This window comes from Hyla sarda, unplaced genomic scaffold (assembly GCF_029499605.1).
Source record: "Hyla sarda isolate aHylSar1 unplaced genomic scaffold, aHylSar1.hap1 scaffold_68, whole genome shotgun sequence".
NCBI lineage: Eukaryota > Metazoa > Chordata > Amphibia > Anura > Hylidae > Hyla > Hyla sarda.
The window spans coordinates 572895-588778 of NW_026610697.1; the positions used below are offsets into that span (position 1 = coordinate 572895).

The 15884-nt window shown below is 50.6% G+C and overlaps 2 protein-coding genes across 3 annotated transcripts in view; one reads left to right on the top strand and one right to left on the bottom strand.

Annotated features, from left to right (window-relative positions):
• GTF2E1 (general transcription factor IIE subunit 1) overlaps positions 1 to 14150 on the bottom strand; it is a 29342-nt gene extending 15192 nt beyond the window's left edge. Inside the window, exons 1-2 of one of the 2 annotated variants that reach the window (XM_056554347.1) lie at positions 13985 to 14150; positions 10923 to 11375 (exon numbers count right to left, since the gene is read on the bottom strand). In XM_056554347.1, the coding sequence (XP_056410322.1) occupies positions 10923 to 11370 (448 nt within the window). In that variant the 5' untranslated portion in view covers positions 11371 to 11375; positions 13985 to 14150. The other variant, XM_056554348.1, reaches the window with a different exon arrangement.
• Positions 14151 to 14303: 153 nt separating this feature from the next.
• Positions 14304 to 15884, top strand: part of RABL3 (RAB, member of RAS oncogene family like 3) — a 32822-nt gene continuing 31241 nt past the window's right edge. Inside the window, exons 1-3 of the mRNA XM_056554349.1 lie at positions 14304 to 14449; positions 14592 to 14683; positions 14756 to 14885. Coding sequence (XP_056410324.1) covers positions 14404 to 14449; positions 14592 to 14683; positions 14756 to 14885 — 268 coding nt within the window. The 5' untranslated portion in view covers positions 14304 to 14403. The remainder of the gene's footprint in view (positions 14450 to 14591; positions 14684 to 14755; positions 14886 to 15884) is intronic.

The window sequence follows — 15884 nt, forward strand, 5'->3', positions numbered from 1 at the left end:
AATTTTTTCTGCTATGGGCATTAATAAAGAAAGATTAATGCAAGATACGAGTCTCCTGTCTTCATATAACGAATATTTTCCGTCACAAGCTAGGAAAATCTCGATTTATATCCTGTATTATACTCCAGAGCTGTACTCACTATTCTGCTGGTGAGGTCACTGTGTACATACATTACATCACTTATCCTGTACTGACCCTGAGTTATATCCTGTATTATACCCCAGAGCTGTACTCACTATTCTGCTGGTGAGGTCACTGTGTACATACATTACATTACTTATCCTGTACTGATCCTGAGTTATATCCTGTAGATCTTTTATTAAAAAATATAAAACATTACAAAAAGAACGAACATCACCATAACAATAATACAAACAACATACACCTGTATAATATATACAAAAATGAGTCCATATTAGTCCAAAAATGTCCAACCAAGTATCTTCTGGTCCAGCCTCATTCTCACCAAACACACCGCTATAATAACAACAACTACTAAACACTCTACAATAATAATAATACTTACAGTAATAATAATAACAACAACAATTATAACAAAAAACTGGTCCGGTTGCATTTCCCCACCCAAAATAATAAATATAATAAATATGTGTCAAACCACCAACAAACACCGCAAACAGAAAAACAGAATATACAATTTTTTTTGGCCCTGAGCTGGTCCCGCATCCCATGCCCCCAGTACATGATAACAGACGTCCATGAACCAGTCCAGGATTTTTTTATTTTTATTTTTTTTTATTTTTTATAAAAGGTCCCACACAGAAACCCCCCTCCCCCCATCTACCCACCACCCAACCTAACACTAAACCCCAACACAACACAACCCCTAGAAAAAAAACAATATATATACATATATATACATATACATAAATGTACAAACAAAACAAATATATACAAAATAATACAAACTATACAAAACAAACAACAATAAGGCTTTTCAATCACACAATCCCCTAAAGCTCAAGTTCAGTGCCTGCAAGCCCTATATCACCATATATCTACAGCACAAAACAAAAAGACTAATGTGCCAGCATCAGCCCACCACCAGGGGGAGACAACAGGCTAAGGCACTTTAAAGGCAGAGCCCCTCCACAGACGAGAGGCCCTGCCAGCACCCAGCCTCTCGTACTCCAGAGAACGCACCTTCACCAGGTCACCAAGAATGTTCCTAACCACCTCACCCACAGGGAGGATTTTACGCTGCGTCGACACTAAACACCGTGCGTTCCACGTGTAATACCTGACCACTGAGCTGACTAGGAATAAAGTGCACTGGTCCCAGCCTCCAAGGTTTCTGAATGCCCCATAGGCCCATTCCGCATAGGAGAGACTGGCCAGCCGAGGCCAACCAATGGAAGCACCCACCCTGGTGTAAACCTCTGTGTTAAAGGGACAATGAAGCAGAAAATGCTCCATGCTTTCCAGCATGCCTCCACACTCTTCGCGGGGACATCCCCGGTCATCAGAGCTCCTGCACTTCAGATTGTCCCTCACACACAGTTTCCCGTGGAAGCAGCGCCAAGTCAAGTCCCAAAACTTCAAGGGGATCCTGATAGAATTCAAAAGCTCTAAACCCACCTCCAGATCCCGACTTGGGCAGTCCTTGAGCGCCAATGGCCTCTGGAAATGAGAAGACAGGACCCTCTTGTCAAGGAATTTCCTCGACAGAGTCCTAATCTCCCACATCCCCAGACCCCACCGACGAATAACCTTCAGAACCGGGGTAGCGTAAGCCGGGAGATGCCCGTGTGGTGTGCGAAGATCCTTCACTTGCCCTCCTGTCTCCCATTCCTGGAAGAAAGGCCAAAACCATCCCCTACAGGAGGATACCCACGGAGGAGCCCTCTCTGACCAGAGGTTTGCTATATTGGTCTTAAGAAAGGTATTCACTAGGAACACCACAGGGTTGACCATACACAACCCCCCTAGTCTCCTCGTACGGTAAGTAACCTCCCTCTTCACTAGGTTCAGTCTATTCCCCCATAACATTTGGAAGAACACACTGTAGACCCGGGTCCAAAGAGGTTCTGGCAACATGCATACGCTGCCCAGATATATCAGCAAAGGGAGCAGGAAAGTTTTCATCAGGTTAACCCTTTCCCGGAGGGTCAAAGACCAACCCTTCCACTGATCCACCCTCTGAGCGGCGATCTTAAGCCTGCTGTCCCAGTTTTGTTTGGGGTAATCCCCTTGACCAAATTCGATGCCGAGGACTTTTGCGGATTCCTGGGGCTCTGGAAGGGCGTCCGGGAGATTAAAATCAGGATCTCCCCCTCCCAGCCAGAGACTCTCACACTTATCCTGATTGATCTTGGACCCGGATACCTCCGAGTAGCGGTCCACCTCTGACATCAACCATCTGCCCTCCTCTTGTGAGGAGACAAACACGGTGATATCATCAGCGTACGCTACCACCCTCAGAGCCGAATCCGGCACCACCAGGTCCATTCTCACCCCCGCCAACGGTCCACAACCAATCCTTCTAAGGAAAGGATCGATTGCAAACACGTACAGCAAAGGGCTCAAAGGACAACCCTGACGGACACCAGACCCAACCTCAAAAGAGCGGCCAATCCAACCATTCACAAGCGGGAAACTCTCTGCCCCTACATACAAGGTCTTAAGCCAATCAACAAAACCCCCCGGCAGGCCATATCTCAGAAGGACAGACCAGAGGTACTCATGGTTAACCCGATCAAACGCTTTTGCCTGATCCAAGGACAGCAAGTACCCCTTCCAGTGGCCAGCCCTACCCTGCTCCACAGCCTCTCGGACACTGAGCACAGCACTGAATGTACTGCGGCCCGGAACAGAGCAATGCTGAGCCCCCGAAAGGAGCCGGGGTGCAAACTCCACCAACCGGTTAAACAGCACTTTTGCCAGAATCTTTCTGTCCACATTGAGAAGTGCTATGGGACGCCAATTCTCAATGTGGGACGGGTCTTTACCCTTTGACAGGATGATCAGCGCTGACCTCCTCATTGACTTTGGCAGAGTGCCCGAGGATAGACACTCATTAAAAACCGCAGTCAAGAGGGGAACCAAAGTGTCCTTAAAGGTCTTATAGAACTCAGATGTTAAGCCATCCGGACCGGGTGACTTCTTGAGGGCAAGCCCATCAATAGCCATCCTGACTTCCTCTTCCCGGATCATCTCTGTCAAAACGTCAAGAGAGGGGTCTACTCCTGGTTCAGGGACGGTTTCAGCCAAGAAAGCTGATACCTTATCTCGATCTAGATCCTTCCTTCCCAAGAGGTGCGAGTAGAAGGATCTGACGACCTCCAGGATCCCTGATCTGGACCTTTTCAAGGATCCCGTACTATCAATCAGTCCTGAGACTATTTTACTACTCACTGACATCTTGCAGTTTCTGTAAGGGTCGGGCGAGCGGTACTTCCCGTAATCCCTCTCAAAAACCAAAGATGCGTGCCTATCGTACTGACACCTCATCAGCAAGGACTTCACTCTGGAGATATCATCACGACTACCTCCAGTCGAGACAAGGTTCTCAAGTTTCTTCCTCAGGCCCTGGTACAAGCGGTACCTGTTTAGGCTTCTGAGGCCCGAGAGCTGGCGGAAGAATCTCGCAACCCTTTCCTTGAAGATCTCCCACCACTCTGACTTACTGCTACAAAGGCCCAGCAATGGTACCTGGCTCTGAAGAAAATCCTCAAAGGACTGTCTTATCTCCGCTTCTTCCAAGAGAGACGAATTCAGCTTCCAATAGCCTCTGCCCATCCGGGGGGTCTCTGTGACATTCAGAGAAAACAAAATTAAACAGTGATCGGAGAACTCCACCTCAACAACAGACACTGCTGAAGAGACGGCTTCCTCCTTTAAATAAAACCTGTCTATCCTAGACCTACAACTACCCCTATGATAGGTGAATCCCGCGTGGCCTGGGGTGTGCCGGATGTGGACATCCACCAGGCGAGCCTCACTCGCTATGCTATTAAGGGCGACGCTATCATAAGTCAGCTTGTCTCTGGCACCTCCCCTGTCTTGGGGCCTCGTGACAGCATTAAAGTCCCCTCCAAAGACCACCTGCCGACTTGTAAAAAGATAGGGCTTGATCCTCATAAAGAGGCACTTCCGGTCCCACTTAGACTGTGGGCCGTAGATGTTAATAAGGCGAAGTTCTTGTCCCCTCATGAGGACATCTAAGATCAGGCACCTCCCCATTTCTAACTCGATAACCCGTCGGCATTCTACCGCTGCGGTAAAAAGGACCGCCACTCCGCTATACGGCTCGGCCCCAAGAGACCAGTAGGAGGGCCCATTCCTCCACTCTCTTTTAGCCTTGTAGATAGATGACATATCTGTTAGCCTGGTCTCCTGCAAAAATAAAATATCAGCATTAATATGGGCAAAAAAATCATAGGCCGCAAATCGAGCTGTATCTGACTTAATGCTGGCAACATTAATGGATGCCAGAGTCAACGGAGAGGGTGCCGCCATCAAGGGTGATTGAGTTAGACAGCTTTCTTTTTCCCACTCCCCTTCTCACCCTCCACATCAGAAGAACTCTTCACCCTCTTTAGAGAAATAGAAGTGTCCATCTCACCAGACGTCGTTTTACTTTCCTCGTCTCCGGATTCTAGGCCAGTCCCTTCCCCCGAGGACATAACCTCCCCATGGGAAGAGGACTCGGCGCCCCCTGGAAGCCCCTCTGCCACCTCCCCCTCATCCTCCCCTTCCGAAGAAGAGGAGGAGATGTCCCTGAGGGGTCGGAATCGATTGGAAAGGCCAACCAGAGGGGAGTCAGTTTTGCCTTCCTTTGGCACCTGGACCAGGGTGGGAGAAGATCTCAAATCTCCCTTTTTTTTTTTACTTGTACCCCGCTTTCGTGTCTCCTTCTGCCATCCCATATCATCCTCCTCCACGCTATCTGAGGAGATGGCACCTTCCTCATTCTGGATCCTCCTGACCTCCTCATTCAGCTCGCCATCCCTCAGGGTCTCAGCAGCAAGGTTGGCCTCTGGGACAGAATGAGAGGTTGTCCCGGTAACCCGGGCTTTCCCCATCACCCTATCCCTTTGGCGTTTATCAAGACGTCTTAGTTGGGCTGGTGTCTTTCTCTTGCTGTTCCTCACTGACCCCTCAGTTCCTCCACCTCTGCTAGTCCCCTCCCCAGCAGATTCCGGCTCGTGATCTTCACCCGCTGGGGACAAGACCGCATTAGCGAAAGAACGAGGGCAACGACTGAATGGGTGACCTAAGTCACCACACAGGTGACACCTAATCTCTGCACAAGATGCGGCAAGATGGCCTACACCCCCACACAAGGCACATTTCTGCACCGTACAATTTGCACTGAAGTGTGTGGGGTCACCACATCTGTGACAGAGCTTCGGCTGACCCCGGTAGAAAATCTGGATACGATCCCTGCCGAGAAAGGCAGAGGATGGAATATGGGTAACTGTATTTCCTGAACGCTTAAGTTTTACCAAAAACGTCCAGGCTCCTGACCAGATGCCAAACTCGTCCCTGTTCTTCTGCGGGACCCCCATTACCTCGCCATACCGTCCTAACCAGGTGATAATGTCAACACAAGAGAGTGATTCGTTACGGGTCAAAACGGTCACTCTCTTGATTTCGTTTTGACGAGACAATGCCTGTACGGCAAAGTCTCGCCAGCCGGGCTCATTCTTTACCAATTCATAATTCGACCAGAAAAGCTCAAGCCCCTCTGGCCGAACAAAACTGATATCGAATTCAGGAGCACCGTAGGGATGTATCAAGGCAAAGATATCAACTGCCTTGAAGCCCATCCTTAGCAAGAGCTCAACCACTTTGGTCCTTGAAGGACACATATCTTCGCCCTGCCACCGAAGACGGACCACATTCCTACGGTTACTACCTGCCCCGGCTGTTGGGAGGGACCACACAGTATCGCCCCCTCTTTCCTCTCGGAAGGCAGAGAGACCGTGTCTCTCTATCCAGAAGGACAGATCAACTGCTCTACCCTCTACATTAATCGACCTTTCCCCCTTTTTCAGAGCTTCCAGGAGACGTCGCTGCAATAAACCGTCCCTAGAGTCAGGAGACGAGGAAAGTATTCTACTTCCCCCAGCAGTGACATTGGCATAACTCCTATGATCTGTCACCACTGGGGGGGCAACCGGACCAGACCCTACACCTACACCACTTCTAATGACAACATCCCCACCACCCTCAATAACAACATTAGCACTTCCCCCAACAACATTGTTTCCAATAACATCATCTGTAGTCCCATCACCACCCCCAATTACAGCAACAGCAAAATCACCTTCTCCAATAACATTAACCTCCATCCGCTCCCCAGTCATACACCCCGTACCCCCATTTACCTTCTCATTCACACTGGCTGGACCAGAAACAGATAATCCGGCCTCAGCATCACGGGGCACTAGGGCTGGGACAACCTCCGCTGGCCCTTTAAGGGACCGGGCAGCATGCTTGCCCGGTCTAGAGGAGGCCCCAGCCCTGTTCTTATTAGTGCCCTCCGCCTCATCAGCATCATCTCCAGTCTTTTCATGGCGCCGCTGATCAATGGGATCAGCGGCACCAATGCAAAACAAACGTTTTTCTTCACTTTTGGGAGTGTCCGTTATGCCCTTTACTACCTCCGGCACTGAGTCACCCCCCTCTCCCACAGGGGAGCGAACTACAGCACCGGAGTCTGCCTCTATGCCCACCGCTGAGCCGCCCTCACTGTACGGCCTTGCGGCCGATGCCTTCTCTGCTCCATCCCTGCTACTGCAAACAGGCATGGAGCTCTGCGCCCTTTTAGTATCTGTACTCTCCCCGCACCTTTGCACCGAGTCCACCACAGAACACGGGCTGGGCTGGGTAACGGGGCTTGCACAATGAGCTGACCCTGCGGCCGACTCAGGGTTTACAGGGAGGGGGGTGTAGATGTAACTCACCACTTCTTGCTGCTTTGGCTTGGTCTTTTTCTTCTTACCCCCAGGTGCCTCATTTGGGAGCTCATCTCCAAACACCAGGTTCTGAGGACACACTGGGGATTCCAGCATGCGGATCTGGGCCATTAGCGCCCCTCCCTGGTAGCTGCTGTCACTGTCCTCTCCTGAGTCGGCAGGTGATAATGCTGGCTGCTGTGCAGGGGGCCCACTGTACGGGGCCTGCTGCTGTTGCCGCAGGCCACCAGGTGGATCTGGCTGTTGTTCTTCCTCCATCTCCTCCACATCATCCACCTGGCTCTCAGGTTGCAGCCCCATCAACCTTTTATTTTTTTCTTCTTCTGTCACCCTGAAGCGCTCCTCATTTTCCAATTTTTCTTTAAATGGCCCACTCTTCGCCAGTAATTCTGCTCTCCTCTCCTCCAAAACTTGTATTTCAGCCATAAGTCTCTTTATCTGCCCCTGGATCTCCGTCTTTTTCTTTTTTGGAGTTACCTTGGCCCTGGCACGGTCACAGCGCAGTTCCTCTCGGAGCCTCCTGATGGCCTTACAGGCGTCTTCATACTCACGGAGGTGACTTTTTACCCGGGAGGTATAGGTGGAAATAGACTCCCGGGTCCTCAGCACTCCCCAGCCTTCCTCACTGAGGTCGGCTTCACCTCCGTGAGTACTCTGCCTTCTTCCGGACGAACCCAGCTTTCCACTGGCAGCACCCAGCTTTCCCAAGGAGGATCCCACCTTGGAGTTTTTCGCCTCTGTGGGGGGAGTTGGAGCAGCATTGCTGCGACTCCTGGTAGAACGCCTCACCCCCAAATCCTCCGATGTTCCGGCCGCTTGCTGGCTTCTACTGCTCCCCTGCGGCCTATTCCGAGGAGCAGAAGCCTGGGCCTCGCCTCCCTCACTCATGCCTGGAAACCCACTCCCTCCCTGGGGAGGAGGAAGCAGGCCCCAGGTGGAACAGATGGAAATCCCTGGAGCTCAGGAGACACAGCAGACACACACAGCACAGCTGAAGCACGACCACACCCGCAACTAATTGGTCAGCACTCCAGAGCTGTACTCACTATTCTGCTGGTGAGGTCACTGTGTACATACATATGTTCACTTTAGTACTGTATAAGGGTTGGATTATCATTAGTCAGTCTGTGATTATGAAGACATTGTAGGACTACAGAGATCAGCATTTCCAGGCTCTCAGCGTGGCAGAAAAGTTGTGGCTCAGACAACAGGAATCCTCCTGAATATTTGTGGAGACTTAGAAAGAAAACGTTTAGAGCAAAAAGGAAAAAAAGAGATTAGAGGTAAAGGGGGCGCTCTGCACCCCTGAGGGGCCCCAGCCATCAAGCCCCCCAAAATGGGACCCATCAGAGAACAATGATTACGGAGGGAGAGGAGCCCCCTGCTGGACAACCCCTCACATAGCAGGAAGTGGTATATGTACCGGGAGACTGTGACCCCTGCAATACTGCCCCCTGTGGTCTCCTCTAGTAACTGTGACCTCTCCAATACTGCCCCCTGTGGTGTCCTCTAGTAACTGTGATCTCTACAATACTGCCCCCTGTGGTCTCCTCTAGTAACTGTGACCTCTCCAATACTGCCCCCTGTGGTCTCTACAATACTGCCCCCTGTGGTCTCCTCTAGTAACTGTGATCTCTACAATACTGCCCCCTGTGGTGTCCTCTAGTAACTGTGATCTCTACAATACTGCCCCCTGTGGTCTCCTCTAGTAACTGTGACCTCTCCAATACTGCCCCCTGTGGTCTCTACAATACTGCCCCCTGTGGTCTCCTCTAGTAACTGTGACTTCTCCAATACTGCCCCCTGTGGTCTCCTCTAGTAACTGTGACCTCTCCAATACTGCCCCCTGTGGTCTCCTCTAGTAACTGATCTCTACAATACTGCCCCCTGTGGTCTCCTCTAGTAACTGTGACCTCTACAATACTGCCCCCTGTGGTCTCCTCTAGTAACTGTGACCTCTACAATACTGCCCCCTGTGGTCTCCTCTAGTAACTGTGACCTCTACAATACTGCCCCCTGTGGTCTCCTCTAGTAACTGCTCTCTCCAATACTGCCCCCTGTGGTCTACTCTAGTAACTGGCCTCCCCATACCACCGTTTGCAAGGCCATCACCCGGACAGAGTCAAGAGGACCGTGATGTACAAGGGGCCCCGCAAGGGTGGGAAGGGAATACCCGACATCCCCCGACAGCCTCCTTTCATGTGTCACCGTGCAGCGGACTCTTGTTGAAAAGACTGGCTCAGCGGGCAGGTCCATGTCTCGCTTACTTCTCATGCCCCTCTGGAGACAGCTGGGCTGGGACAAGTGGGACAGCTCCATCCCTTACAACTGGAACACTCCCTGGTTCTATGGGGATGTTGTCCGGGGAGCACCAGCTGGAAGGACTGAAACCCGACCTATGGAAGCCGAAGACAATCCACAAGCTCATCCCAGCTAAGGACTTGACCGAGCTGGTTCCGGGACTCCCCGCAGCCACTGCAGATACAGTTTGGAACAATGTGGCCTCAAAGCAGCTTACCAATGGACACAAGGACTTGTCGTGGATGGCAGTCATGGGAGGTCTCTCTCTCAGGTCATTCATGCATGCCCGCGACCTGTGCAAGACCCGGTACTGCCCCCGGTGCCCCTACATGGAGGAAACATCTTTCCACAGGGTCTGTTGGACGCCCTAGAACACGAACTCAGAGACTCTGTGCCCAGGAGCTGCCTATCGTACCATTCGGTGCTTTACGGTCTGTTCCCTGGGACCCACGACGTGGAGGCCATCCAGGAGGCCTGGCGCCTTATGAACTGTTTTAAGGACTATGTGGCTTGCCAGGAACCGCCTCGTGATCAACAGGGAAAACATGTCCGTCCGGGACTGCCGCAGGTTCATCAAGAACCTGCTTAGAGACTATTCCATCCTGGACAGCCCGGCCATTGATGAGGAAGAAGAGGAGTGAAGACCCCTCTCCTTCCCCCATGTCTCCCTGAAGATACAGCCCAGCAGTTTGGCCCTGTGATCCGCCCCCTCCCCACCCCCACATAGTCACCCACACCCCTACCCCGATCACAGATTGTATTATTTGTTTTTTTCGATCTCTTGTGCCTTTCTATTACAGGATTGAGCTGAGTGTTAGAGTAGCATGGTGTGCGATGTATAGCTTAGGGAACCTTTGCTGTGTATTGTACTATCATGCTTTGTGTGACTAATTTATTGTACGACTTGTAATGACTGAACGGAAAATAAAGTTCTTTCAATCAAAAAAAAAACCTGTGATCTCTACAATACTGCCCCCTGTGGTCTCCACTAGTAACTGTGATCTCTACAATCCTGCCCCCCTGTGGTCTCCTCTAGTAACTGTGATCTCTACAATCCTGCCCCCCTGTGGTCTCCTCTAGTAACTGTGATCTCTCCAATACTGCCCCCTGTGGTCTCCTCTAGTAACTGTGACCTCTACAATACTGCCCCCTGTGGTCTCCTCTAGTAACTGTGATCTCTACAATACTGCCCTCTGTGGTCTCCTCTAGTAACTGTGACCTCTACAATACTGCCCCATGTGGTCTCCTCTAGTAACTGTGATCTCTACAATACTGCCCCCTGTGGTCTCCTCTAGTAACTGTGATCTCTACAATACTGCCCCCCTGTGGTCTCCTCTAGTAACTGTGATCTCTACAATACTGCCCCCTGTGGTCTCCTCTAGTAACTGTGACCTCTACAATACTGCCCCCTGTGGTCTCCTCTAGTAACTGATCTCTACAATACTGCCCCCTGTGGTCTCCTCTAGTAACTGTGATCTCTACAATACTGCCCCCTGTGGTCTCCTCTAGTAACTGTGACCTCTACAATACTGCCCCCTGTGGTCTCCTCTAGTAACTGATCTCTACAATGCTGCCCCCTGTGGTCTCCTCTAGTAACTGATCTCTACAATACTGCCCCCTGTGGTCTCCTCTAGTAACTGACCTCTCCAATACTGCCCCCTGTGGTCTCCTCTTACCGGTCATGGGGTCGAACAGCTGGTTGGCCTCCAGGTCGGTGAAGGTGCTGCAGCAGTTGGGGCAGCGGAATGACGCGCGGTTGGTTGAGTCCCTCTCGTCGGTCTCTATCCGCCGCCTCATGTGGTCCAGCTTGTACTTCACCACGTTGACCAGCAGGCGGTAGTTGATGAAGTAGTAGTTGTGGCGGGTGGTCTTCCCGTCGGAGGCGGTCTCCACCCGCATGCGGCACTTGATGAACTTGTCGCCCTTCAGGGTGTTGAGCACGGCGCGCAGTTGTTTGCGGTCGAACTTCAGCAGCTCCAGCATGTCCTCCTCCTTCACACAGGGATTCCGGATCAGGATGTCCAGCGCCAGCGCGTGCTCCAGACCGTAAAAACCGCGAACCACGTACTTGGCCAGACGCTTCAGCACCGCCGGGACTTCAGTCAGTACCGCCGGGTCCGTCATGTTACCTGCCGCGGAAAACGGGACTGTGAAACCGGTCCTGCAACACAGCTGAGGGTTTGTTACAATTCCATCCAACACAGAGGATCATTATGAAGAAAACACATCGGCTGCACAGAGCTGGCAGTTTGTTACAATGTATCAGTCTGAAGTCCAGACTGTATGGTTCCTTGAACAGTGGTCTCCAAACTGAGGACCTCCAGCTGTTGCAAAACTACAACTCCCAGCATGCCCGGACAGCCAACGGCTGTCCGGGCATGCTGGGAGTTGTAGTTTTGCAACAGCTGGAGGCACCCCTGGCTGGAAAACACTGACCTTTACTATATAATAGTCCAACATGCTGGGAGTTGTAGTTTGGCAACAGCTGGAGGCACCCCTGGCTGGAAAACACTGACCTTTACTATATAATAGTCCAACATGCTGGGAGTTGTAGTTTGGCAACAGCTGGAGGCACCTCTGGCTGGAAAACACTGACCTATAATATGTAGTGGTATATAGTCCAACATGCTGAGAGTTGTAATTTAGAAACAGCTGGAGGCACCCCTTGCTGGAAAATACTGACCTATACTATATAGTACTATATAGTCCAACATGCTGGGATTTGTAGTTTTGCAACAGCTGGAGGCACCTCATGTTGGGAAACACTGACCTATACTATATACTACTATATAGTCCAACATGCTGGGATTTGTAGTTTTGCAACAGCTGGAGGCTGCCCTGGCTGGGAAACACTGACCTATACTATATACTACTATATTGTCCAACATGCTGGGAGTTGTAGTTTAGCAACAGCTGGAGGCACCTCATGTTGGGAAACACTGACCTATACTATATACTACTATATAGTCCAACATGCTGGGAGTTGTAGTTTTACAACAGCTGGAGGCACCCCTAGTTGGGAAACACTGACCTATACTATATACTACTATATTGTCCAACATGCTGGGAGTTGTAGTTTAGCAACAGCTGGAGGCACCTCATGTTGGGAAACACTGACCTATACTATATACTACTATATAGTCCAACATGCTGGGAGTTGTAGTTTTACAACAGCTGGAGGCACCCCTAGATGGGAAACATGGACCTATACTATATACTACTATATTGTCCAACATGCTGGGAGTTGTAGTTTGGCAACAGCTGGAGGCAACTCAGGTTGGGAAACACTGACCTATACTATATACTGCTATATAGTACAACATGCTGGGAGTTGCAGTTTTGCAACAGCTGGAGGCACCCCAGGTTGGGAAACACTGACCTTTACTATATATTTCAACATGCTGGGTGTTGTAGTTTTGCAACATGTGAAGATGACGGTTTGAGCGACACAATTAGGACCTGATGAAAATATCTCCTGCTTACACAGCTGAGGGTTTGCTACAGTTGCATCCAATACAGAGAATCCTTATGAAGAAAACACATTGGCTGCACAAAGCTGATAATTTGTTACAATGTATCAGTCTGAAGTCCAGGCTGTATGGTTCCTTGAACAGTGGTCTCCAAACTCAGAACCTCCAGCTGTTGCAAAACTACAACTCCCAGCATGCCCGGAGAATCCTTATAAAGTAAATCACATCACTTATATCTTGTTACAGTGTATCAGTCAGCTCTACAGGAAGCAGCACCACTAGGAACTGCTAAAAATGACTCCTGCTTGCACAGCTGAGGGTTTGTTACAGTTGCATCCACCACAGATAATGCTAAGGATTATCTGTGTTGGATGCAACTGCAACAAACCCTCAGCTGTGCAAGCAGGAATCATCAGCTATTCGTTTGTTACAATGTATCAGTCTTGAGTTCGGGCTGTGTAGATTCTTGAGCAGTGGTCTCCAAACTGTGGACCACCAGATGTTGCAGAACTACAACCAAAGGCTGTTCAGACATGCTGGGAGTTGTGGTTTTGCAGCATTTGGAGGTCCACTGCTGTCCAGGCATGCTGGGAGGTGTAGTACTGCATCATCTTTGGGTTTGAAGCTGACCAGGCATGCTGGGAGTTGTAGTTTTTGAAACATCTGAAGATCCACAGCTATCTAGGTGTGCTGGGAGTTGTGGTTATTGCAACAATTGGAGGGTCCCAGCTGTACGGACATGACAGGAGTCGTAGTTCCGCAACATCTGGAGGTCCACAGCTGTCCAGGCATGCTGGGAGTTGTAGTTATTGCAACATCTGGAGGTCCACAGATGGGAGACCCTTCTCTACGATGGAGGTGGTGGCCAGAGCGGCATTACTAGGAGCTACCAAAAAACGTCTCCTACGTGCAAAGCTGAGGGTTTGTTACAGTTGCATGCGACAGAGAATCCTTGAGGTAAACGCATCGGCTGCTCGGTTGTTACAATGTATTAGTCTAGAGTTCAGACTTTGTCTGCACAAGATCCATTGTAACAAACCCTGAGCTGTGAGAAGTATCAGGACAGAAGGAGCTTTCAGTTGGTGAAGGCATACAATAAGGTCCCCATTCACTGACAGCAAGCAGAAGAGGGGGTTCACATACTTATTCACAGATGGGGCGGGACTGTGACGTCATGCACCCTATATAACTGCGTGATCTCTCTCTCTATATAACATATAAGCGGTATACAGACCCTTATATAAGGAGTAGAAACAGCTCACACTCACCACTCACACCGTCTCGCCGGCCCCTGTACACTACGTCACAGGGTGGCGCTTATTACTGACGTCATCCAGCAGGGCCGCCATATTTAATACTGGCACGTGGTCATCTCAGTGACGGCGCAGCTTCCGCGCGGATTCCGTTCTCCATATTAGATGTCCCAGCACTGATCCCCGAGAACTGCCGCCAAACACGACTATAAATCATCGATTCTATGCAACCAAAACCATGTGCCCGTATAAAAAATGGCGGCGAAACGCATCAGGGAAAACAGCAACGTGATGACAACTTCCTGTATGCGTCATGACGTAGTTCCGCTGTTTGACCCGCTTTGTTTGTAGAAGGAAAATGAGGCAGGCCAATCAGGATGCGGCGTTCTGTGGTTGCCATGGTGAGCGGATGAGAGGGGGCGTGTCTGGGTGACATGGCGGCGCTGGACAGGGTGAAGGTGCTGGTGCTGGGGGACTCAGGTAAGCCATAGCTGCCTCCAATTGGGGAAAAACTACAACTCCCAGCATGCCCGGACAGCCTTCGGCTGTCCGAGCATGCTGGGAGTTGTAGTTTTGCCTCATGGTTGGTTAACCTGTTGTTGTCCCCGCTCTCTGCTTCTAGGTGTGGGGAAATCCTCTCTGGTCCATTTACTGTGTCAGAACCAAGTCCTGGGGAACCCGTCCTGGACGGTGGGCTGCTCTGTGGACGTCAGGGTAAGTGACGGGGGTCACAGGGGCCACAGTGGTCTGTACGGGGCCCCATCACTCATCCTTGTCTCTTCTCAGCTTCACGAGTATCGGGAGGGGACCCCCGAGGAGAAGACCTTCTACATAGAGCTGTGGGACGTCGGCGGATCGGTGGGCAGCGCCAGCAGCGTGAAGAGCACCAGAGCCGTGTTCTACAATGGAGTCAACGGTACGAAGAGGGCGGCAGGTCTTATCCTACAGGGCATTTATAGTGAGCGCAGCTCTGGAGGTGACCGGAGGATAAGACATGATGTAACTGCAGAATAGGGAGCGCCGCTCTGGAGGTGATCGGAGGATACAACATGATGTAACTGCAGAATAGTGAGCGCAGCTCTGGAGGTGATCGGAGGATACAACATGATGTTACTGCAGAATAGTGAGTGCAGCTCTGGAGGTGACCGGAGGATACAACATGATGTAACTGCAGAATAGTGAGCACAGCTCTGGAGGTGATCGGAGGATACAACATGATGTAACTGCAGAATAGTGAGCGCAGCTCTGGAGGTGATCGGAGGATACAACATGATGTAACTGCAGAATAGTGAGCGCAGCTCTGGAGGTGACCGGAGGATACAACATGATGTAACTGCAGAATAGTGAGCGCAGCTCTGGAGGTGATCGGAGGATACAACATGATGTAACTGCAGAATAGTGAGCGCAGCTCTGGAGGTGATCGGAGGATATGACATGATGTAACTGCAGAATAGTAAGCGCAGCTCTGGAGGTGACCGGAGGATAAGACATGATGTAACTGCAGAATAGTGAGCGCAGCTCTGGAGGTGACCGGAGGATACAACATGATGTAACTGCAGAATAGTGAGCGCAGCTCTGGAGGTGACCGGAGGATACAACATGATGTAACTGCAGAATAGTGAGCGCAGCTCTGGAGGTGATCGGAGGATACAACATGATGTAACTGCAGAATAGTGAGCGCAGCTCTGGAGGTGATCGGAGGATATGACATGATGTAACTGCAGAAGAGTGAGCGCAGCTCTGGAGGTGATCGGAGGATACAACATGATGTAACTGCAGAATAGTGAGCGCAGCTCTGGAGGTGACCGGAGGATATGACATGATGTAACTGCAGAATAGTGAGCGCAGCTCTGGAGGTGATTGGAGGATACAACATGATGTAACTGCAGAATAGTGAGCGCAGCTCTGGAGGTGA